The following is a 25,429-nucleotide window of genomic DNA, read 5'->3' on the forward strand; positions in this document are numbered from 1 at the left end:
CCAAATGGAGACGACTCGTTGTTGTGCCTCCTTTTTTGCTGTCCCCCATCTCTGGAACTCCATGCCTCTATCTCTATGCCGTGAACTTAATATAAAGAAATTTAAGGCTACGTTGAAGGCTTAGCTATTCAAGCAAGCTTACACTGGTTAATTGAGATGGCTTGTTGGGGGTATCAGTACCTGGGAGAGGGAAGACGTGTCTGTCTGTAGTGGAGTTGTTTGATTCTGTTTGTGTGTTCAATTACCTTTCCTGTCAAAACATTATAGCTCCATTTCCTTGCTTTTATTTTTATTTTATTGTTAACAATCTTGCTCGTTTGTCAGTTAAAGGTGGTGTATCAAGTTACAAACAATATATATAAGTATTGCCACACTGGGACAGACCAAAGGTTCATCGAGCCCAGCATCCTGTTTCCAACAGTGACCAATCCAGGTCACAAATACATGGCAAGATCCCATAAAAGCTCAATACATTTTATGCTGCTTATCCCAGAAATAAGAAGTGGATTTTCCCCAAGTCAATTTAATAATGGTCTATGGACTTTTCCTTTAGGAAGCCGTCCAGATCCTTTTTAAACCCCGCTATGCTAACCACCTTTACCACATTCTCTGGCAACAAATTCCAGAGTTTAATTACACGTTGAGTGAAGAAACATTTTCTCCGATTCGTATTAAATGTACTACTTTGTAGCTTCATTGCGTGCCCCCTAGTCCTAGTATTTTTAGAAAGAGTAAACAAACTATTCACGTCTACCCGTTCCACGCCACTCATTATTTTATAGACCTCTATCATATCTCCCCTCAGCCGTCTTTCCTCCAAGCTGAAGAGCCCTAGATGCTTCAGCCTTTCCTCATATAGAAGTCGTCCCATCCCCTTTATCATTTTCGTCACCCTTCTCTGTACCTTTTCTAATTCCACTATATCTTTTTTGAGATATGGTGGAAACTTAGGAGATAATTCTCTACAGGGTTGCTGCACGCTAAGCACGAATTCTATTTGTGTGCACAATTCGCATTATAGAACAATGGCTTTTAAATCCACAATTCCACGTCTGGAGAGAAAGAGTGGAAGATGGGGATGTGCGAGTGCCTTGTGCCGAAGGAGAGGCGTGGGGGAGTGGGAGAGGCCAAGCTCAGAGTATGTGAAGGAGAAGAGAGAACTGGAGGTGTTCCACAGCAGGATTCAAGAGAACAAGCTGTGGGGGATGGGTTTGAGAGAAAACTATAGTGGAGTGAGTGCCTTAGGGGTTGTGAGAGCTGTGGTCTGTGTGTTCCAAGCAGGGTCTGAGACAGCACTATGGATGTGTGTGCGCAGGGATGGGAGGATTTCAGAGAGAACTACTTAATTTTAAAGTAAGTAAGCAAACAGTTATGAAACAAAAGTAAAGCCAGATTCCCTTTAAGATCACGTTTCACTACAAAGGATCTAAATTTCAGTTTCACCTTTAATATGCATATTTTTAGTTAGCACATAATTAGAAATATATTCTTTTGCAACTGTTCAGCCTAATGCAAATAAAATCCTTTTAAGCAGTCAGGCCTAGGGACAAAGTGACAATGCACAGCAATGTTTGGCACTACAATAATCAGAGCATGAAGGGTACAGTGAGTAACACACATTTTGCTCTCCTTACAAGACAATTACCACATAGATTAGAGAACATAAATAAATAAAAGAAAACTAAAATCTAAGTTCCACATTAATAATACTAAATATACAAATCAGATTAAGTGGAAGCTGCTGCACACACTCAGCGTCCTTCTTTTAGTTTCCACTTCATTTTCTGCCAAGCTTTTGGAGGCATAATGGCTATGTAAAGGTATTTGAATTGTCCAAACAGTCATTCTTCTGGCCCCACATATTTACTGGCCTACATGCGCCTTCCTTTCCATTCATACCTCACAATTACTGCAGATTTTCTTTTAGCTCATTTGTTGTGAGGTATCACTTCCACTGGGCAGGTCTTTAAGAAGCGAGGCCTAGCAAAAAGCCTCCCACAAACCCACTGGACACCACAATGTTTTGCTTGATGAATTCTGTCGACTGAAACAGAATTAAAAGGGAAATGTTAACAAGAGCAACATGGACAACGTATATTCCATATCATCATGCTGATCAATCCATAGACTGGTGGGTTGTGTCCATCTACCAGCAGGTGGAGATAGAGAGCAATCCTTTTGCCTCCCTATATGTGGTCATGTGCTGCCGGAAACTCCTCAGTATGTTCTCTATCTCAGCAGGTGGTGGTCACACACAGCAGCAGCTCTGGCTAGGTCTCCAAGCCTAATTTTTAGGTTTTGTTGAGTACCTGGGGTTGAGGGCTCTTCTTGAGCAAGTGCAAACCTGGTGGCGCCAGGTCCCTCCTTTTCTCCCCCCTCCCGCTGGCTCCGTTAAAAAAAAAAAAAAATTTTTTTGAACGTCCTTAAGGGCGTTTATTTCGACGTTTATTTAAACATTTATTGCAGCTACTCACTGGGACACCAGGTCGTTACAGCTCGGAGCCAGAAGCAGGTAATTTTTACCTTTTTATAGCGGGCAGGGGGTTCCTCGATCGATCTCCACGTGGCCTATGGCGTCGGAGGGCGAGGGCGCAAAGAATCGCTCCCCGGACCGCGTGTGCGCTTCTAGCGGGGATGCGGGGGTCTTAAAGTCTGACTCGCCCTTGTTGGGTGTCAGTTCGGAGGCCGGTCAGTGTCCCGGGTCTTCCTCTGGTGCGGCGGTTTTTCCCGCCATAAACACCCATCCCCCGCTGCTCGCCTCCGCCATCTTGGCCGGCCATGCTGCTCGGACGGCTTCTTCTTGGGCCGCCCTTGAGCTGGGAGACGTTAATGCCATGGCCGCCCTTGATTTGGGCGACGGCAAAAAAGCGGCTAAAGTTAAGCGCCGTTCTTCCCGCGCGGCTCCTTCGCGGAGTGTCGCGCCGGACGCCATCTTGGATGCGCAGCATGTTTCTCCCCCGCTCTTACGAGCGCCGGTTGAGGGTGCGTCTAGGGCTGTGGCCCAGGCGGCTGAAGTGCACAGTCTGGGGGGTTTCTACCCCGAGTTTATTTTGCTGCTGCATCAGGCCTTCCTTATGCAGAACGCTGCCCCTTCTCCCTTGTCCGATAAAGGGGTTGAGGCCCCCGGAAGTAAAAGCCCTCGGGTTGATTCCCAGGCCTTAGAGGACTTTGTCTCCTCTGATGTAGATGAGGGCAGCGTATCTGAGTTCTCCCAATGGTCCTTTGCGGATTCCTTGGAGGAGACGGATTCCCGCTCGGATGGAGCGGATGACCCCTCTGCAGCGCGGATCTTTCGCTCAGAGGATTTGCCCAACCTGTTACTGCAGGCCATGAGCATTTTGAAGATTTCTTCTCCAGAGGACGTCTCTCCCTCAGCCCCTGTTGGCTCCGCCATTATGCTGGGGACGAAGCGCCCGCCTAGAACCTTCCACGTGCATGATGCCATGCACACCTTAATTTCGGCTCAATGGGATGTCCCGGAAGCGAGCCTCAAAGTGGCTAGGGCTATGTCCCGCCTCTATCCTTTGCCTGAAAGTGAACGGGAAGCCTTTCTTTGGCCTACCGTGGATTCTTTAATCACTGCGGTGACTAAGAAAACGGCGTTGCCGGTGGAAGGTGGCACGGCCCTAAAGGACGCCCAAGACAGAAGATTGGAGGCGGCCTTAAGGTCATCCTTCGAGGCGGCTGCCTTAAGTTTGCAGGCCTCAGTTTGCGGCTCCTATGTGGCCAGGGCGTGCCTGACGATTGTGCAGCGGGCTTCCCCCTCGGATCCTTCCTTGAGGGCTGATTGACAGGCCCTGGAATCGGGCTTGGCTTATTTGGCAGAATTACTGTATGATGTCTTGAGAGCCTCGGCTAAAGGTATGGCTCAGACAGTCTCTGCGCGGCGGTGGCTTTGGCTGAAACATTGGTCTGCTGACCACGCCTCTAAGTCCCGCCTGGCTAAGTTGCCTTTTAAAGGCAAGCTGCTTTTTGGGGTCGAGCTGGACAAAATTGTGACCTATCTCGGCACGTCTAGGGGCAAGAGGTTACCAGAGGTCAGGGCTCGGGCCAGTGCTCGCCCCGGTAACTCCAGAGGACGGTTTCAGGAAGCCCGTCGGTACCGCCCGGGCAAGTCGGGCTCCTCTGCCCCCTCTTCCTTCAAGAGGAACTTTGTCCCCCAAGCAGCATTCCTTTCGCAGAGACCGCCGTCCCGGAGGTGCGCCCTCCGGTCCTCCCCCAGGGTCTCGTACCCAATGACGGGGTCTTGGTCCACGCCCCAGTGCAGATTGGAGGACGGCTGTCCTCGTTTCTGGGCGAGTGGACCACAATAACTTCAGACGCGTGGGTGCTGGAAGTCATCAAAGACAGCTACAAGCTAGAGTTCTGCCGACCCTTAAGAGACGGGTTTGTACTCTCTCCCTGCAAGTCTCTGGTCAAAGCTGTGGCAGTGCAGCAGACCTTGGACAATCTCATCCGCCTGGGTGCAGTCGTTCCGGTGCCAGAAAATCAGCTTGGCAAGGGACGTTACTCCATTTACTTTGTGGTACCAAAGAAAGGAGGTTCTGTACGGCCTATCCTCGACCTCAAAGGGGTCAATCGGGCTTTGAAAGTTCGGCACTTTCGCATGGAGACTCTCCGCTCTGTTATAGCGGCAGTGAAGGCAGGGGAGTTCCTGGCATCCTTGGACATCAAGGAAGCGTACTTGCATATTCCCATCTGGCCTCCTCATCAACGCTTTCTGCGTTTTGCAGTCCTGGGCCGACACTTCCAGTTCAGAGCCCTCCCGTTCGGGTTGGCTACTGCTCCGCGGACCTTCTCCAAAGTAATGGTGGTCATCGCGGCCTTCCTGCGAAAGGAAGGAGTACAAGTCCATCCTTATCTGGACGACTGGTTGATCCGAGCCCCCTCTTATGCAGAGTGCGGCAAAGCTGTGGACCGGGTGATTGCTCTTTTGAGCTCCCTGGGGTGGATGGATCATCAACTGAGAGAAAAGCCAGCTGCGCCCGACTCAGTCCCTGGAGTATCTGGGAGTTCGATTCGACACCCAAGTGGGCAGAGTGTTCCTGCCAGACAATCGGATTGTCAAGCTTCAGGCTCAGGTGGACCAGTTCCTAGTAGCCTCTCCTCTTCGGGCTTGGGACTATGTGCAGCTGTTGGGCTCTATGACGGCCACGATGGAAGTAGTGCCCTGGGCCAGGGCTCATATAAGCCACTACAACACTCTCTGCTGCAGCGCTGGACTCCGATGTCGGAGGATTATGCTGTGCGCCTTCCCTTGGACCCAGCAGTGCGCAAGGCGCTGAGCTGGTGGCTGAAGACAGACAAGTTGTCTGCAGGGATGCCTCTTGTGACCCCGGAGTGGATTGTCGTCACGACGGACGCCTCTTTGACGGGCTGGGGAGCCCACTGCTTGGGAAGGACAGCACAGGGGCTCTGGTCTCCTGCAGAGGCAAAGTGGTCTATCAACCTCCTGGAACTCAGAGCCATTCGGTTGGCGCTTTTGGAGTTCCTCCCGGTACTGGCGTTGAAGCCAGTACGGGTCCTGTCGGACAATGCCAAGGCTGTGGCCTATGTCAACCGCCAGGGAGGTACCAAAAGAGTGCCCCTCTAGCCAAGGAAGCCATGAATCTATGCCAGTGGGCGGAAGCGAACCTGGAACAGCTGTCGGCGGCCCACATTGCCGGAGTCATGAATGTCAAGGCGGACTTTCTCAGTCGCCATACCTTGGATCCCGGAGAGTGGCAGTTATCGGCTCAGGCGTTCTTGCACATCACGAAGCGCTGGGGCCAGCCGAGCCTAGATCTGATGGCGTCATCGGCCAATTGCCAAGTGCCGCGCTTTTTCAGCAGAGGACGGAACCCTCGATCTCTGGGAGTAGATGCTCTTCTCCAACAGTGGCCGACACAGGAGCTTCTCTATGTGTTCCCGCCCTGGCCCATGTTGGGCAGGGTACTAGACCGGGTGGCAAAGCATCCGGGCCGGATAATCCTGGTGGGTCTGGACTGGCCCAGACGTCCCTGGTATGCGGACTTGATCAGGCTCTCAGTGGATGACCCTCTGCGGCTGCCAGTGGAGCAGGGCCTGTTGCATCAGGGTCCCGTGGTGATGGAGGATCCCTCCCCCTTTGGTCTTACGGCCTGGCTATTGAGCGGCAGCGTCTGAGGAAGAAGGGCTTCTCAGACAAGGTCATTGCCACTATGCTGAGAGCGAGGAAGCGCTCTACTTCTACTGCTTACGCCAGGGTTTGGCGTACCTTTGCAGCGTGGTGTGAAGCAGGCTCACTTTCTCCCTTCACTGCTCCAATTTCTTCAGTGCTGGCGTTCCTGCAAGAAGGTCTGGAGAAAGGCCTGTCGCTCAGTTCCCTTAAAGTCCAGGTAGCGGCTCTGGCTTGCTTCAGGGGCCGCCTGAAGGGTGCTTCCCTGGCTTCGCAGCCAGATGTGGTACGCTTTCTCAAGGGAGTTAATCACCTGCGCCCTCCTCTGCACTCAGTGGTGCCTGCGTGGAATCTCAACCTGGTGCTCAGAGCCTTGCAGAAGCCGCCTTTTGAACCCTTGTCGAGGGCATCTCTGAAAGACCTGACGTTGAAAGCAGTCTTTTTGGTGGCTATCACTTCAGCCAGAAGAGTTTCCGAGCTCCAGGCACTCTCATGTCGAGAGCCTTTTCTGCAGTTCACTGAGGCAGGAGTGACTATTCGCACAGTGCCTTCCTTCCTGCCCAAGATTGTTTCTCGCTTCCATGTGAATCAGCAGCTCTGTCTCCCTTCCTTTCGTAGGGAGGACTACCCAGAGGAATACTCTGCTCTCAAATTTCTGGATGTGAGACGAGTCGTCATCAGATACTTGGAAGTGACCAATGATTTCCGGAAATTGGATCATCTGTTTGTCCTGTTTGCAGGTCCTCGTAAGGGTCTGCAGGCTGCTAAGCCTACAGTGGCAAGATGGGTCAAGGAAGCCATTGCAGCGGCTTATGTGGCCGCGAGGAAGGTGCTGCCTATTCAGCTGAAGGCTCACTCCACTAGAGCTCAGGCGGCCTCGATGGCAGAGGCCGGGTCCGTCTCCTTGGAAGAGATATGCAAGGCGGCAACTTGGGCATCGGCCCATACCTTCTCCAGGCATTACCGCTTGACTGTGGCTGCACGGGCGGAGGCCCGGTTTGGAGCTTCAGTGTTGCGGTCAGGGATTTCTATGTCCCGCCCTGGGTGAGTACTGCTTCGGTACATCCCACCAGTCTATGGATTGATCAGCATGATGATATGGAAGGTAAAATTATGTATCATACCTGATAATTTTCTTTCCATTAATCATAGCTGATCAATCCATAGCCCCTCCCAGATATCTGTACTGTTTATATTCTGGTTGCATTTCAGGTTCAAGTTTAGTCTTCAGTTACTTCAGGAGGACTTCGTGTTCAAGTTTTTTCAATTGGATTCTTCAAGAGTTGAGACGAGTTTGTGTTACAGTGAGCTGCTGCATTCCTCTCCCCTCCGTTTTACGGGGCTGGATTGAGACATAAATTCTGCCGGCGCTCCCTCCCGCTTCGTGCGGCTGTAGGGCAGCTTTGTACCCCTCCCGCTTCGGCGGTGTTAGGGTCAGTCAGCTCCTCCCGCGGTTGCAGGATAAGCCAGATCCCCCCGCATCGGCGGGGTGGTGTCCCTCCCCCGCTCCGCGGGGATGAGCTGGACGGATTCCCCTCCCCCACTTGTGTGGGGATGAGCTGGGTTAATTCCCCTCCCCCGTTTCGGCGGTGGTGAGCTGGGTAGAGTGTCCCTTCGTGGGTGTAATTCTCTAAGTGCTGAGTCCTGCGGATGGAGCTTTGATATCGACATACTGAGGAGTTTCCGGCAGCACATGACCACATATAGGGAGGCAAAAGTTTGCTCTCTATCTCCACCTGCTGGTAGATGGACACAACCCACAAGTCTATGGATTGATCAGCTATGATTAATGGAAAGAAAATTATCAGGTATGATACATAATTTTACCTTCTTATTGAAACAGTTAAATAAGGGGCCCTTTTACTAAGCCCCGTAGGCGTCTACGCGTGCGCCAATTTGGTTTGTATACTTCCTGGCTACCATGTGGCCTGGGCAGTAATTTCATTTTGTACGCTTTTCAGCAAGCGCGCTGAAAATTTTCCAGTGAACGGCACTAACCGGGCGGTAATCGTCAATGTATGCGCGTTGATGATTACCGCCCGGTTAAAGCATGAGACCTTACCGCTAAGTCAATGGGTGACAGTAAGGTCTCAGGCCCAAAATGGACGTGCGCCAATTTTCATTTTGCTGCACATCCATTTTCGGCGAAAAAAAAAAGACTTTTCCAGGTGCGCTGAAAAATGAACCTACGTGCGTCCAATATACCATCTAAACCAGCGCAGGCCACTTTCCCCTAAGGAATTTTTTTTTTTTTTTTTTTTTGTAAACATGGACATTTGTTCAACCATTGGGTGGTTCCTCTTTTTTGTTTTGTTTGGATATTTTGGAACCAAATTAGGTGGTGTCGGTAAACCATGTGATAAAATTTGTGCAGAAAAATAAGATTTTTCTTCTGCTTGAGGTACACGGCACTACTAGGAGCAGAGTACTTCGATTCAGCCAAGCTCTGTTGGCAACGCTTCTGCGCACCTTTACCAGGACGAGTTCCATGTCACGTCCTACCTCTTCAATCAGGTTGTTGATTTCAGGGGCTGCCTGGTTTGCTTGCTTTTTGATTTTTCTCTTTGCTCTATTGACGTCTTTTTCAACTCTCTTCCAGTCGACCTGCACGTATCCGCTGTGACTGGCAATCTGTAAAAGCATAAGCAGAACTGTTGTGAAAAGACCAAAATCATGACAGAAAGACACTACAAACCTGGTAAACACTTTGATATTAAACATCTAACACTGGAAAGCTCAGTATATGTAAAATAAGATCATATGCACTTAACCATTCTAGGAAGCAAACGAGGTTGTGAAATACTATTTTTAAAGCAGTGTTTTGTTTTTAAAAACACGGAGCTTCAAAATATTTTTGTGTTATTAGAAAATATAACCAAATATCTCCAACAGCTGTGGAAACAGATTTATTAAAGAATCAGTTCAGATTCAAAAACACAGCTTGCTTGTTCTCCATCCTCAACATTTTCATGCAGTGTTGATCCAGATGCTGCTCAGTGAACAATAAATACAACTTTACAGCAGCTGCTGCATGCCAGCGAAGAGACTCCTGCTGGGTTTGTCCATCCTTGCCTTAAAACTGCAAGGTTATTTCCTCATCTGAGAGGCCAAAGACAAACAAAAACAGGATGCTCCATGCAGCTACCTGAGCCTTCTGTCAGGGAGCAAACTCCAGGCAAACCTCTCACTGATACACGTTAAGCATGAATACAGCATGGGCGACTGCAGATCGGATGTTCCTCAGAACCTCACGCAGGGATCACACTGACAAATGACACAGGAAGATGCTTTTGAAAAAAAGGGATGAAAAGTGCAAAAACAAAGTTAAGAGTATTATGAGAAAAATAAATGGGGCTAGGAATACATCTAGTAGCGCTACAGAAATGAAAAGTAGTAGTCGTAGGAATGTAACTAGCAAGCCACCCAACGTGCAAAAATGAACTTACCGCCCGACTACCGCATTCTTCTTGCGGTAATTTCATTTTGGCGTGTGTCTGAAAAATATTTTTTATTTTCGGACTCGCATAGCAGATGCGCTGATTTGTTACCGCTAGGTCTATGGCTAGCAGTAAGGTCAGACACCCAAAATGGACGCGCGGCAATTTTGATTTTGCCGCACGTCCATTTTCAGCAAAAAAAAAAAAAAAGGCATTTTTGCTACATGCGCTGAAAAATATTTCTGACTGCCCAAACCCCGCGCCTACACTATTGCAAGCCACTTTTTACTGCAGCTTAGTAAAAGGACCCCAGAATGAGCTAAGAAAGAGGTAACAATATTTCGGAGATTGTAGCAAGCGCTGCTGTTCAAACATGCAGACGGCCCCGCATATTGGTTTGACAGCAAATGTTAGGTTTATGCCATGAGATTACATCCCAGTTTATGGTCAAGAAGAATTTCAACTATATAAACAGAAAAATCCAACAAACTAAAACACAAGGGTATTAACCTGCTTTGCAAAGGTGCAGGTGCAGTCTATAAATATTCTAAAGAAAGAAACAGAGGTGGCGACTGTAGAGCTTAACAGTCGATATGAAAGGGCAGGCTGGATAAACCATACAGTCTTTGCCATCATTTTCTCTGTTTTCATGTTCAGTAATCTTTGGTTTGATGTTCTACCGACATCACCATTTTCAAGATACGCTGGACTTTTTGAAGTCACTTATCTGTGTGGACCGTGGAGGATTCCTTTCGTTCTGGGTGGAAATATTTTTATAAAGTATCGAATATTGACTCAGCGACAGCGATTTTATAATACTGACCACCACCAGTTAATTTAGACCACAGCTGGGCCATATCTGGGTCAGCAGTGGTACCTGGAGGTTATGCAGGTACAGCCGATATTCAGTTCTGTACCCGCATAGCTGATACTTAAGCGGTCCGGACTTGCCCAGTTAGCTATGTAGGCACCGGCCCTGAATACTGCCAATGCCTGCGTTACCTTCCGGTTCCACCCAGACTCTGCCTCCAGTCCATACAGCTCTACCTGGACAGTGCTGCGGCAGTCAGAAGGTATATTCAGCGGCGCTGCCCAGTTAACTGCTACTGAATTTTCCCTCCTGCCCGCTCTGTGTGATTTAATTGAGCCTCCCCTACTTGCAAACTGAGGGTTCCTTTTACTAAGGTGCGCTGAAAAATGACCCGCGGTAGTGTAGGTGCGGGTTTGGGGTACGTGCAGATCTATTTTTCAGCCCTCCTGTAAAAAAAAAGGCCCCCCTTTTTTTTTTTTTTTACATTTTTTGCCGAAAATGGACATAGGGCAAAATAAAAATTAGCGCGTGTCCATTTTACTACTACTACTACTTAGCATTTCTATAGCGCTGCCAGGGTTACGCAGCGCTGTACAAGTTTAAACATGGGGAAGGACAGTCCCTGCTCAAGAGAGCTTACATTTTGGGTCTGATACGTTACCGCCAGCCATTCACTTAGCAGTAAGGTCTCACACGTTAACCAGGCGGTAATGACCTACGCATGTAGAATGCCACTTGATGTGCGTAGCCGACGCGAGCCAGAAAATAAAAATTATTTTTCGGACGCACGTAACCAGGTGGTAACTGCAAATTGGCACACGGGCACAGCTTAGTAAAAGGGCCCCTGTCTCCATAAAAAACTAATATGACCCAGTGCATTTTTATGGGACAAAACGTTCCAGCTTCTGTAGCATAGAAACTTAGAGTGAAATTTGATTTGACTTGGGTGAAAAGTTGAGAATTTGGTATGCTGGAGCTTTCGGGGTATTGTCAGTCTGTGGCAGTGGGGGACAGACTGGAAGCCCCCACAGACACGGTCAGGGTGCAGTGTAAATCAAAAGGCACCCAATTCCTTCTATGTTCAATTTACTTATCCGTTAACCCCATTATTGTACTTCTTGCATTGTAACTTACTACAATATTTTTGTAAGCCACTTTGAGCCTGCTATCAGTGGGAAAGGTGGGATACAAATGTGATAAATAAATAAATTATTCTGCGTTTACTACAAACTGTTTATTCTTCTTATGACTTGTAATTCTTTATATTGTTACTATGTAAGCCACATTGAGCCTCCCTTGTGTGGGAAAGCGCGGGGTACAAATGTAATAAATAAAATAAAAGCAAGAAGTGCAGTATTGAACAGGTTTCAGAGTGTTTCCCAAGTTGTTACAGTAGGGGTTGTTTTGGGGTTCTCTGCTTGGGTAGGAGAGGGTGGATTGGGAATACGACGTTATCCTTTCAAAGATGGCCTGGGGGTCATAAGAGCCCAGACACTGGGTCATCTCCGTGTATATTTAAGTTATGGGTAAAGCAGGGTTGGGGGGAGGGGGGTGATCTTGTATACAACCATTAAATTTGAAAGGAAACTAGGGTAATGAGAGGGGAGGGTACCGGAGTCTTCTCACAAAACAAAAAATGAGATCGTGTGTTATCCAACATTTTGCTGTATGATGTTTTTGCTTATTATTCTGTTACGCTTGATTGCTGTCATGTAATCGCTTCATGTTTTTGTCTAGACTTGTTGATAGTTGTTGGATATGTCTGATCCTGAATAAAAATCGTTAAACCTTAACTAAGCCTCCCCTGCCCGGGTAAATCATTTTGAATATTGGGCCCTATATTTCTATAAAAGACTCTGACCGCATGAGTTGTTCACATAGTTAACGAGCGCAACTATCATGGCACATAAATGAAACGGAAATACCACATACCTGAAGCAGAAGGAAGCCGCCTCCTACTGCAGTTGCTGCAAGTTTGCCAACTTTTTGGAACAAGAACCCCGCACACCTTCAACATTTTAAAAAAACAAGGGGAAAAAACACAATTAACTCACTGTAGCATGAATCCATTGTTCCACCCCCACACACAATTCCACTGCCACCATCATCCTAACGCAAAGGTTCTCAATCCAGTCCTCAGGACACACCTAGCTTTTCACATTTTCAGGATACCCGCAATGAATATGCATGAGGTAGATCTGCACAGAATGGAGGTAGCACATGCAAATCTATCTCAAGCATATTCATTGTGGGTGGGCGGCAGCTAAGAAAGCAAATAGAATGTTAGGTATTATTAGGAAAGGAATGGAAAACAAAAATGAGGACGTTATAATGCCTTTGTATCGCTCCATGGTGCGACCGCACCTTGAATATTTTCTAGTCACTGCATCTCAAAAAAGATATAGTGGAATTAGAAAAGGTACAGAGAAGGGCGATGAAAATGATAAATGGGATGGGACAACTTCCCTATGAGGAAAGGCTAAAGCGGCTAGGGCTCTTCAGCTTGGAGAAAAGGCGGCTGAGGGGAGATATGATAGAGGTCTATAAAATAATGAGTGGAGTTGAACAGGTAGAAGTGAAGCGTCTGTTTATGCTTTCCAAAAATACTAGGACTGGGGGGCATGCGATGAAGCTACATACTATTAAAACGAATCGCAGAAAATATTTCTTCATTCAATGTGTAATTAAACTCTGGAATTTGTTGCCAGAGAATGTAGCAAAAGCAGTTAGCTTAGCGGGGTTTAAAAACAGGTTCAGATGACTTCCTAAACAAAACGTTCAAAGACTATTATTAAAATGGACTTGGGAAAAATCCACTGCTTATTTCTAGAATAATGAACTGTTTTGGGATCTTGCCAGCTACTTGTGACCTGGATTGACAATTGTCGATGCTGGGCTTGATGGACCTTCGGTCTGCCCCAATATGGCAATACTTATGTACTTATGGGTATCCTGAAAATCTGACTAAGTGTGTCCCAAAGACTGGGTTAAGAACCCCTGTTCTAATGCAATGTAACAGGATCCCAGCTGAAAGAGACCCAGTTGTTGCTGTAATACTACTCTGATAAGTGACAATCCTACACTGCACAGTTTAAGTCAATTAAATTACTTCATGCTGTGATTCGATAAGACGTTGAAGTATATAAAATTTAGGCTGCGTAGGCTCTTTGACACATGTAAAGAAAGGACCTCGACAGTCTCAAAAGCTCAGGCATTGCAGGATCATTTTTGTTGATGCAATAAACAGATCATAAACTGCAATGACTCCAAGTTTCCCAGAACCAACACATCGAATAATATTATGCAGTCACTGGAGCTCCACTTGCAACACGTCCCAGTCCTCTGTTCTGGACTTCACCTTATCCTTCCACTTACTAGGGAAGGATCTGATTGTGCTGGAATTTGTATTTGACCAATTCATAGCTTTTTTTTGTTGTTGTTGTTCAATGCTCCCCAAGCATTCGATTCCTTCACTTCTTAACAAATCCCTCCCAAATGCCAATCTTAGCCTGTACCTTCTGTATACAGGGGGCACTTTCCAAAACTGAACAAAACTTATTCATGAAGGAGAAATTAGATCTTACCTGCTAATTTGCTTTCCTTTAGTCCCTCCGGACCGGACCAGGATTGGACTGTTGGGTTGTGCTCGCCTACCAGCAGGTGGAGACTGAGAAAAAACTCTGACTCTAGAGAGCCAATAGGAGCCCTGGCCATGTGACCTTAGCCTCAGTATTTGAATAACAAAGCAGGAAAGAAAGAAAGAACTTCTGTGCCGTATGGAATCCTAGCAGCCACAAATTCCTCGGCAAAACCGAGTACTAGAGCTCACCAGCAACTCTCACCAGAGAAATGGTATGGCCCATTTGTATTAGAGCTCGCCAGCAACTCTCACCAGAGAAGTGGCATGGCCCTTTCATATTAGAGCTCACCAGCAACTCTCACCAGAGAAGTGGTATGACTCACTTAAGGTTTCATATATATTCCATCAACTGAGCTCACCAGCAACTCTCGGCAGAGAAGTGGTATGACATATTTAAGGCTTTATATATATTCCAGCAACTGAACTCACCAGCAACTCTCACCAGAGAAGTGGTATGACCCATTAAGGTTTTATATATATATATTCCAGCAACTGAGCTCACCAACAACTCTCGGCAGAGAAGTGGTATGACATATTTAAGGCTTTATATATATTCCAGCAACTGAGCTCACCAGCAACTCTCGGCAGAGAAGTGGTATGACATATTTAAGGCTTTATATATATTCCAGCAACTGAGCTCACCAGCAACTCTCGGCAGAGAAGTGGTATGACATATTTAAGGCTTTATATATATTCCAGCAACTGAGCTCACCAGCAACTCTCGGCAGAGAAGTGGTATGACATATTTAAGGCTTTATATATATTCCAGCAACTGAACTCACCAGCAACTCTCACCAGAGAAGTGGTATGACATATTTAAGGCTTTATATATATTCCAGCAACCGAGCTCACCAGCAACCACCAGAGAAGTGGTATGGACCACGCAAAGTCTTTTTTTTTTTTTTTTTAAACATTCCACATGTGGTAAAGGAACGAATACACTTCCAAACTTAATAAAAGAATCTAAAGAGTTGACAGAACATGGGAGGGGCCTGGTCCGGTCCGGAGGGACTAAAGGAAAGCAAATTAGCAGGTAAGATCTAATTTCTCCTTCCTTAGCATCCCTCCGGACCGGACCAGGATTGGACTGTTGGGAAGTACCAAAGCAGTAATCTTACGGGAGGGACAGACATTGAGAATGTGGTAGAGTCCCTGCAGACACCCAAACTAGGATGAATACGAAGCCAAAGCTTGACGATCCAAGAACCGCCAATAAACTAAATAGAATGACTACAAAGCAAAAAAGCTGAAGCTGAAAAGTCCAAGCGACGCTGAACATGTCCCCTACCTTCGCTCCCACCCCCCCGTCACTCTCTCCTCAATCACTGGCTGACTACTTCCGCGACAAGGTGCAAAAGATCAACCTTGAGTTCACTACCAAGCCACCTCCTCCTCTTCACCCTTCAACCCTCTCCCTCAACCAACCAACCCAGACCTCCTTCTCCTCCTTTCCTGATATCTCCGAGGAGGAAACCGCCCGCCTTCTTTCCTCCTCAAAATGCACCACTTGTTCCTCTGATCCCATCCCCACCAACTTACTTAACACCATCTCTCCTACTATCACCCCCTCCATCTGTCATATCCTCAACCTCTCTCTCTCCACTGCAACTGTCCCCGACACCTTCAAGCATGCTGTAGTCACGCCACTCCTCAAAAAAACCATCACTAGACTCTACCTGTCCCTCCAACTACCGCCCCATCTCCCTCCTACCCTTCCTCTCCAAGACACTTGAGCGCGCAGTCCACAGCCGCTGCCTTGATTTTCTCTCCTCTCATGCCATCCTTGATCCGCTTCAATCCGGTTTTCGCCCTCTTCACTCGACAGAAACAGCACTTTCTAAAGTCTGTAATGACCTGTTCCTTGCCAAATCCAGAGGCCACTACTCCATCCTCATCCTCCTGGATCTATCCGCCGCTTTTGACACTGTCAATCATGACTTACTTCTTGCCACACTGTCCTCATTTGGGTTCCAGGGCTCTGTCCTCTCCTGGTTCTCCTCCTATCTCTCCCACCGCACCTTCAAAGTTCACTCTCATGGATCTTCCTCCACCCCCATCCCCTTATCTGTTGGTGTTCCCCAGGGATCGGTCCTTGGACCCCTTCTCTTCTCAATCTACACCTCTTCCCTGGGCTCCCTGATCTCATCTCATGGTTTCCAGTATCATCTCTATGCTGATGACACCCAACTGTATCTCTCCACACCAGACATCACCGCGGAGACCCAGGCAAAGGTATCGGCCTGCTTATCCGACATTGCTGCCTGGATGTCCAACCGCCACCTGAAACTGAACATGTCCAAGACCGAGCTTATCGTCTTTCCACCAAAACCCACTTCTCCTCTTCCTCCACTTTCTATCTCAGTTGATAACACCCTCATCCTCCCCGTCTCATCTGCCCACAACCTCGGAGTCATCTTTGACTCCTCTCTCTCCTTCTCTGCGCATATCCAGCAGATAGCCAAGACCTGTCGCTTCTTCCTCTTTAACATCAGCAAAATTCGCCCTTTCCTCTCTGAACACACCACCCGAACTCTCGTCCATGCTCTCATTACCTCTCGCCTGGACTACTGCAACTTACTCCTCACCGGCCTCCCACTTAGCCATCTATCCCCCCTTCAGTCTGTTCAGAACTCTGCTGCACGTCTCATATTCCGCCAGAACCGATATACTCATATCACCCCTCTCCTCAGGTCACTTCACTGGCTTCCGATCAGATACCGCATTCAATTCAAGCTTCTCCTTCTTACCTACAAATGCACTCAGTCTGCTGCCCCTCACTACCTCTCTACCCTCATCTCCCCTTACGTTCCCGCCCGTAACCTCCGTTCACAGGAAAAAAATCCCTCCTCTCAGTACCCTTCTCCACCACCGCCAATTCCAGGCTCCGCTCATTCTGCCTCGCCTCACCCTATGCTTGGAACAACCTTCCTGAACCCTTACGCCAAGCCCCCTCCCTGCCCGTCTTCAAGTCTTTGCTTAAAGCCCACCTCTTCAATGCTGCGTTCGGCACCTAACCCTTACCGTTCAGTGAATCCAGACTGCCCCAATTTGACTGCCCCTATCGGACCGACCGTTCACTTGTCTATTAGATTGTAAGCTCTTTGAGCAGGGACTGTCTCTCTTTGTTAAATTGTACAGCGCTGCGTAACCCTAGTAGCGCTCTAGAAATGTTAAGTAGTAGTAGTAGTAGTAGTATTGTCCCCTACCTCATCAGTGCAGCGCAAAGGACAGAGAGACTCGAGAAAAAACGACTGAAAGAAGGATGACAAAGGTAGAAGCAGAGCCGCCTGGCAACAAAAAACTGCAATGAATCTACCTCAGCTGAGAAAGTGGAAACCGAAATCCTGAAGTACAATACTCCAGATATCGTACACTATTGCTGACCTAGCAACAGATTGGAAGTATGTAAAGCCTGTCAGTGAGAAAGTACCTGATCACTAGAAGCTAAATAGGTAAAAACAAGAATGCAGTTAAATACTATGCAGAAGAAGAAGGTACCTAAATCCTTGCTGCAAACTAGACTGAAGGTCCAAATAAACTGACAGCCGCTGCAGTTACCCAACATGAAAAAAAAAACATATCTCAGAGCGCAATTCAACTGAGAGAGAAAGAATCATCTGTAGCTGTTGCCTCTGCAAGCCAATCACCTGAGACTCTTGTTGTAGACCCCAATTAGTGAAAACGGGAATAAATCAACAGTAGACACTTGTTAGTACCTTTCATCTGTTAGAAACATAAAACACTACACAGTTCCAGGAACAACATGTATAGAATGTTTGTACGTTTAGGTATCTAGCCAGGTGCTCATGGTCTGGATTGGCCGTGGACAGAAAGGTGGGCTCAATAGGACCTTTGAGCTTTTCCCAGTGTGGAATTACATATGTACTTATGTAGTAGAACTATAAATATACATATATATTTTCACAGATGCAGCCATCAAAAAACTGGTCACTGTGTATATGCTCCCGGCATACCTGCAGGAAGAATGCTCAATCTCAACCACCAGACCCAAGTGCTGCACTAGTGAGAATACAGAGGCCAACTGAGCGGAGGGAATTCCATCAGAGATAAATATCTGGATACGAGAGGGCATCTATCTCTGCCGCTGACAAGTCTTTTTAGCAAGAGAGTAAGCGAGGCACATGGAAGGTCAGAGCGAAAAGAAATAGTTGTAGAACTGGGACCTCCCCTTAAGGTACTATCCACTGAACTCTTTTTTTTTTTTTTTCTTCAATGGTCACGAAATTGACAGAGTGAAAAGCTGCCCAAAAAAGACTACCGAGACTCCAAAGCGAATGAAGAAAAAATTCCTTCTTGGGAGCTAGAAAGTAAAATTTTACTCTACAAAATAGAGCAAGGTAATGGCCGAAGGCCCAAGAACATCCAGAGAAAACAGAAAGTGGGACGCTTGTAGAGAAGACAAAAACAGTCTGCGCCAACTTGACTAAACAAAGAGAGAAAAAATAGAAACATGCTATGAAATCTAATGAGATCACACGACAGCTCAAAAGAGAGCTCAAATGAGAGACCTGGCTACATGCACCCCATAACCTAGGGTGTGCCCGAAATGCACCACCCGTTGCTTGACCTGACAACTCTGCCAATAAGACTGTCTGTAATGAACCAGACATCTATGGAAAGGATGAAACGACGAGATGTAGTTTCATGAGCGCCGCTGCTACTACGACCATAACTTAAGAAAAAAGTGCGCGGAGCCGACGCGAGACCGAAGAGCAGGGCAACAAAACTGGTAATGAGGACCTTATCATCCTCGTATCACGGACATTACTCCTCCTATATTGAGATGTACTAAGATGTACCGACCCACATCCATAAGAAATGAATGTGGTACTTGCAACCTGGATTGACCACAACTGAGAACAGGATGCTGGGCTTAATGGACTCTTAGACTTTCCCCGTATGACCATACTCATATACTAATAGCAAAAATGCACAGGAAGTGAAAGAATCCCCTTCCAATTGAAAGGAATGTCTGGAATGAGGACATATAGAATGAAAATGAAAGGATCACCATATGTTGAGCGTGGACTGAGACACACTGGCCTTTAATTTTACCGGATCTCCCCAAACCTCGTATCATGTCATGCCTCCTTCCTCACTGAGATGTACAGAGATGAACAGATGCACACTCACAAGATATGAATGTGGTATTTGCAATCTGGATTGACCCCATCTGAAAACAGGATGGGGACTCTTGGCCTTTCCCATTATGGCAACACTTATGCCCTTATGGCAAAAAATGCACAGAAAATGAGTGAATCTCCTTCCAAGAGAAAAAAACTCTGGAGAGAGGAAGAATAAAATGAAAATGAAAAAGAATAGACTTGGAAAATACCTATTACGGAAAAGGTGGTGAATTTGTGCCACAGGAGACAAGACTGTACCTGACGTCAAGAAAGCTTGAAACAAGACCCTAAAATCTGTAAGGAAGAGAAAGGGATAGCAGATGTTATGGATGGTCATACTGGACAAAACCAGAATGTTTACCATGTGCCCAGGCTGAATAGATAGAGGAAACAAAAATACAAATAGATGGCATGAGGACCTCCCACTATCCTTAAGTGGGAGAAAATGCAAATTGACCTGATAACTTTACTCCCTAAGTGGACATATATCTTGTAAGTCCTAGAAGAAAACTAAGATAACACATGAGAAACTCCAAGACAGTTGGAAAGTAGAGAAGATGTGAATAAAACATGCCTTCTAAAGCATCTGAGAAAACTGGGTGCTCGGTAGACAGGACTGAGTCTCCTAGAATATGAGAACCATCTGAACCATGTAGCCTATGCAGCTGTCATCTGCTATGCCAAAGAGAACGCATAGCCATGAAAGAAAATTGCTGAAAGGAAGTAAGACCTTATGTCCAGAATTGCAAAGTACGCAACAATTGAGTATCAGACAATGTATTTCATTGCACATGGCATCTGAACCATATAGCCTACGCTCTAGAGAACGTTTGTTAAGATCTTAAAACACTGTATAAGAACATAGCCACGGAGGAAAATTTCCTGAAAGGAATTAAGATCTTATGTCCAGCATTGTAAAGTACCAAACAATGGCACCTGAACCAGATAGCCTATGCCATAGAAAATGTTTGTTAAGTTCTTAAAACACTGTATAACATCATAGCCATGAAGGGAAATGCTTGAAAGGAACTAAGATATTATGGCCAGATTTGTAAAGTACTAATCAATTGACTATTAGACAATGTAGTCCTATTCACCAGGAAATGAGAAAGACACAGAGTAACACACACTGGACCTCCAAAAAAACTGCGCTAGACAATAGCAAAGACCTTTCCTCCAAACATCACACACAAGGGAAAGGAATAGGAAATTGGTTATTTTGGAGCTGAGATATAATTTAATTCGCCCCATTGTCAAAAACAGAGAATTCCCGACTGAGCTGCACTTTGAATCAGAGTCTTGCCAAGAACAAAGAAATCGCCAACTGAGCTGCACTTTAATTCACAACATTGCTAGCAACCAAAAAGTCCCCGACGGAGAAAAAACAGAGGGAAAAACAAAATGAGCGCCATTCGCATCGTAACATTTCGGTTTTTTTTTGTTTTTTTTTAATAGCTTGAAAAATACATGTAAAAATTAATTGCGGGGAAAATATACTACCAATTGCCCCAACTACCGGAGAAACAATATCTCCTTTCCATTGCACAAACAGCCAAACACAGTAAAAGCAGAAAAACGCTGCCGCATCAAGGGAAATTGCAGCTGCAAGCAAAACAATGGCGGCCAAGCGCGCCAAAATGAGAAGAATAAAGTTTGGGGGAGAAAACCACTGACCAGACCGACGAAGAAGCAGGAAATCCGTGCCACTGAAAAACAGATAACCTCCGATGCCACACAAAACATGGTTTAGCCTCTAGCCCGATAGGAACCGTCAATACAGCTCCCAAGCTATACAGACCTGTCCAAGAGCGAGCACGCGCTTAACAGTTCGCGCCTCTTTTTTTTTTTTTTTTTTACAACTACCGCCGCTAACAACGCCGGATAGCAGAGGAAAAATAATGAAGATAACAAAAAAACACCGATTAAAGTAACAGACGCTGACTTTTCACTTTTTTTTTTTTAAATAGCTCCGCCAGAAAAGAAAATAAAGACTCTTCAAACAGAATAAGACAGAAGAGCTACCTGCTCGTTATAAGACTGGGGAAAGCAAAAACTACTTCCTTTAAATTCCTTTCATTTGAATTAATTTTTTAAATTTTCTTTTACTTGATTTAATTCTTTAAAAACAGCTGCCTATTAAAAGTGGCTGCCTCTCCCAAAGACGGTACACCTTTCCAGAGAAAGGGACGGCCCTTCCCTGCTAAGCCAGGGAGATGGGGAGGAAGGGGGGTGGACTCGAGACACCCGAGTTTAACACCCCAGAGGCTGTCAAAGAAAGAAAAGAAACCCTGTCAAGCCTCTAATTACGATTCCAGGCACAGAAAAAGTATTATAAATATATCTGTAATATCTTATAGAGAAAAAGAGAGAGAGAGACTAATGGGCTCACTTCCTACCTGCTGAGAGACTGAGAAAATACTGAGGCTAAGGTCACATGGCCAGGGCTCCTATTGGCTCTCTAGAGTCAGAGTTTTTTCTCAGTCTCCACCTGCTGGTAGGCGGGCACAACCCAACAGTCCAATCCTGGTCCGGTGCGGAGGGATGCTAAGGAAAAGACCCTTTCCTAACTTGGAAAAGCTGTGGTCAGGGTCTTTCAGTGAGGAATGCTTGATGCTCATTTATGTTCTATTGCTAATCTGCCTTTCAGGACAATGTAACCAAAGCAGTTTACAAAAATGAAAATAACCAGAGTGAAAAGGAGCACTAATTAAAATGATAAGAAAAAAAAAGGAGAACCAAAGGAAGAAAAATAGAGAAAAGTGGGAAAGAACAGACTGCTCTCTGTTCTTTCCCACTTTTCTCTATTTTTCTTCCTTTGACTCTCAGCAGATGCAACCAGTAAGCTAAATGCAGCTCCCAGAGAAGCAGCAAAGGCAAATGTGAACAGATGAGTCTACAGGTTAAGAAAATCTGATGAGCAGCTTGCAGTTCCCTGGGTTCCTCTGCCTGACCCACTTTCTAAGTTTAAGTTACAAAAAATAAATTAAATACTATGTACTGTTATTTGAATATTTTTAGTGCTTTAATTCTCTGTTTCCTACATCCAGATTGTTCTTTCTGTACATCGCCTTGCGTGAATTTCTTCAAAAAGGCGCGATAAATAAATCCTAATAAATAAAAATAACAGTGACCAAAAAGCCAGGCTCTGGCCCAATTTCCATCTCTGGATCTTATGGGGCTCAATAGACTACAGAAGCAGTGTGCATGGCTCAAGGAGGCGCCCAGTGGCCTTCTTGCTGCTGGCTCAAGGCAACATTGGAAGCTCTTCAAGATACTTGCTGTGACTGGGATGAAGTTGCACTGAGGAAAAAAAAGGGAGTCGTAGAGAGTTGCATGGGGACAGAAATAGAACCCGTCCCCATAGGAATCTAGCCCGTCCCCACCCATCCCTGTCGCAAGTGATCTCCATCCCCAACCTTGGCCAGCCCAGCCCCTCCCCCCCAAAGAAAGCCCCCACAAGCAGTGAAATACATAAATGCATTTTCTTCCATACTCTACTAAATAAATTTAAAAAGATGCTGCTCATGGATGTTTGCTTTTTTGGAAAAATGCATGCCCCACTTTACTTTCCCTCCCATCCATGAGCAGCATATCCCCCTCTCCTCTCCATCCCCTTCTATTCCATATGCCCTTTTCCTTCCCCCCCCCCCACCAAATTTTTCCAGCCCTCTCAGTGCTTCCCACCAACTCCCCCCCCCCCCCCCCCCCCCCCATGCACGACTCCATCCATCCACCTCCCGGCGAATGGATGTAAGTTCAGTAGCAGAGAGAGGGCCTGGGCCAGGTGGAGGGCTGGCGGCGACTCCGGGGGTGGGGGAACGGCAGCAGTGACCTCGTGGGGGGGGGGGCAGCGTTGACCTCCGAGAACCCCAATACCAGCCCGTTTTAACAGGCTCAACGGCTAGTATACTATATGCAGGAATAAAAATTTTTTTTTTTAACCCAGAAAATCAGTCATTTTACTGCTGTGGTAAACATGGCCTTAGTACACGTGAAAAACCCCACACAAGGGCATGCTAACGCCAATTTATACCGCAGCTTAGTAAAAGGACTCCATAATTCACTATCAGTACCTGCAAATTCGAAGGGAATCAATATAATGACTGTTAATTTTTTGTTGTGAGATCTAATAAGTAACTCCTCACACATACAGTACTTACAAAATAAAATTTCTTACCAGCCACTCACTCCACCCATCACTAACTGGGTAGCTACGGAGTATTTTTCAGTAACAGGACCAGAATTGCGACCAAACACCCGACTCCACCAGTTATGACGTCTCGCGTACTCAGTTAAATCTAATACTTCATATGCCTCATCATCACTGTCATGCTCTTTAAATGGAAGAAAAAGCGAAATGTAACTTGTTTTCATCTCTTAAACGAGAAACTTTTGAACAATTAATGAAACTCTTGTGTGTAGGGGTGCAATGCTAGTGCTTTTGTAATAAACTTCTTGTGTGTAGGAGACTAAAATCTCAAGTTTTCACAACACACGTCTTGTAAGTAGGGGTGTAATTCTCATGACAATCTAATGAAGCTCTACGTTAAGCATGTAATTCTCATGTTATTTTGGTACACTTCTTGCGCCTAGGTGTGTAATGCTCATGTTATTGTGATACATGTCATACATACACCTAGGCATATAATTCTCAATTTCTCATGTTATTCTGATACACCTTTGCCTCGGTGTGTAATTCTCGTGTTATTGTGATATGCTTCGTGCACCTGGGAGAGTAATTCTCGTGTTACTGTGACAGAATTCTTGTGCATTGGTAATTCTCATGTTAATCTACTAAAGTGATTCTTGCATGCAGGCATGTAATTTTCATGTTAATCTGATGAATAACCATACAGAAGCCAGCGCCCTCTATAGACTGAGTAACGGGTGCACCAATGACCCTGCCCCTCCCCCGAAACCGTGGCCCTCGTACCTATCTTCCCGATCCGCCGCTCCATGCTGCTCAGAGCCCTACAGCTCCTCTTACACCACGAGGGACGGCTCGGTCTGAACCCCGGATTTGATATCTGAACCCTGCTGCAGCGCCAGCCACCGCTTCCGACTTCCGCCTGCACTGTTTACGACGTCGACACGCGATGACGTAAGAACGCCGCGTCTCTCTCCTCCCGCTCTGCCTCGGTTTGTTTTGGCCAACGAGGTTTAATCAATGAAGTTTTAATGACAGGAGACGGCACGATCCTATCTGGCCCATTATCTGAACTGAAGGCACTGGCAGTGGGCGGAGTTTGTCGCCATAGTGGCCAGAACAAAACAGTGCTATCCCTATTGAAAACAATAGAAAACCCTTGATGTTTATATTGTTTTATTGGTTATCAATAGAAATAAAACATGGAAAAGAAAATAAGATGATACCTTTTTTATTGGACATAACTTAATACATTTCTTGATTAGCTTTCGAAGGTTGCCCTTCTTCCTCAGATCGGAAATAAGCAAATGTGCTAGCTGACAGTGTATATAAGTGAAAACGTTCAAGCATTACTATGACAGTCTGACAGGGTGGGAGGATGGGGGTGGGACTGGGTACGGGGTATGCATGGGGACATCAAAGCATATCATTGGTATTCTAACAGGGTGGGTGTGGATAGGTGAGGGGAGGGTGATCAACAGAGACATACAGCTTTATGGTTTATAATGGGCTAGGAACCCCAGGTCCTTGTTAAGTCCTTTCTGTTGGGTGTTAAAATATTCAATCATTCTGACTTCAAAGGTCTTACGTTCTTGTATGGTTTTAAAGTTACCTTTGAGGATTCTCACTGTGAAGTCACTGGTGCAGTGTCCTGGTCTTGTAAAATGTTGCCCAACAGGCGTGGGAACCCTGCTGGCACCAGCATTGTTTATATGATGTCTATGTAAATTGAATCTTGTCTTAAGCATCTGGCCTGTTTCTCCAATATAGCATCCTTCATTACATTTTTTACACTGAATGATATATACCACATTGGAAGATGAGCAAGTGAAAGATCCCTTTATGTTGAATATCTTTCCTTTGTGGATGACTTTGGGGTCCTGTGAAATATTTTGGCATAGTTTGCAACTGGATAAATTACAGGGAAGTGTGCCCTTCTGTTCCTTTTCAGTCTGTGAAGGAAGTTTACTTCCGATTAGCTTGTGTTTTAAATTGGGTGGCTGTCGGAAGGCCAGTACTGGTGGGGATGGGAATATCTCTTTCAGTAATTCTCCCTCAAAATTCTCCCTCAATCCTCCCTCAAAACACCCTCAAAATTCTCCCTCAATCCT

At 46.1% G+C, this 25,429-nt stretch overlaps 1 protein-coding gene across 1 annotated transcript; it reads right to left on the minus strand.

Moving 5' to 3' along the window:
• Window positions 1-1,431: 1,431 nt before the first annotated feature.
• FUNDC1 (FUN14 domain containing 1) lies at window positions 1,432-24,247 on the minus strand. Its single transcript, XM_030199703.1, has 5 exons — window positions 24,105-24,247; window positions 23,349-23,505; window positions 12,317-12,392; window positions 8,639-8,767; window positions 1,432-2,044 (listed from the first exon to the last, which is right to left on the minus strand). The coding sequence occupies exons 1-5, from the start codon at window positions 24,127-24,129 to the stop codon at window positions 1,967-1,969; spliced, it is 465 nt and encodes a 154-aa protein (XP_030055563.1). The 5' UTR covers window positions 24,130-24,247; the 3' UTR covers window positions 1,432-1,966.
• Between the last annotated feature and the right edge of the window lie 1,182 nt (window positions 24,248-25,429).

The sequence above is a fragment of the Microcaecilia unicolor genome, chromosome 4, assembly GCF_901765095.1.
Source record: "Microcaecilia unicolor chromosome 4, aMicUni1.1, whole genome shotgun sequence".
Classification (NCBI taxonomy): domain Eukaryota; kingdom Metazoa; phylum Chordata; class Amphibia; order Gymnophiona; family Siphonopidae; genus Microcaecilia; species Microcaecilia unicolor.

What these genes read in the sequence shown, in the direction of transcription:
- FUNDC1 (XM_030199703.1), bottom strand. Translation starts at nt 24,129, where the DNA reads ATGGAGCGGCGGATCGGGAAGATAG. An exon ending in ATGGGTGGAGTGAGTGGCTG is followed by an intron (nt 12,393 to 23,348) that starts GTAAGAAATTTT and finishes AAAATGTTGAAG; the next exon opens with GTGTGCGGGGTTCTTGTTCC. An exon ending in GCGGCTTCCTTCTGCTTCAG is followed by an intron (nt 8,768 to 12,316) that starts GTATGTGGTATT and finishes ATGCTTTTACAG; the next exon opens with ATTGCCAGTCACAGCGGATA.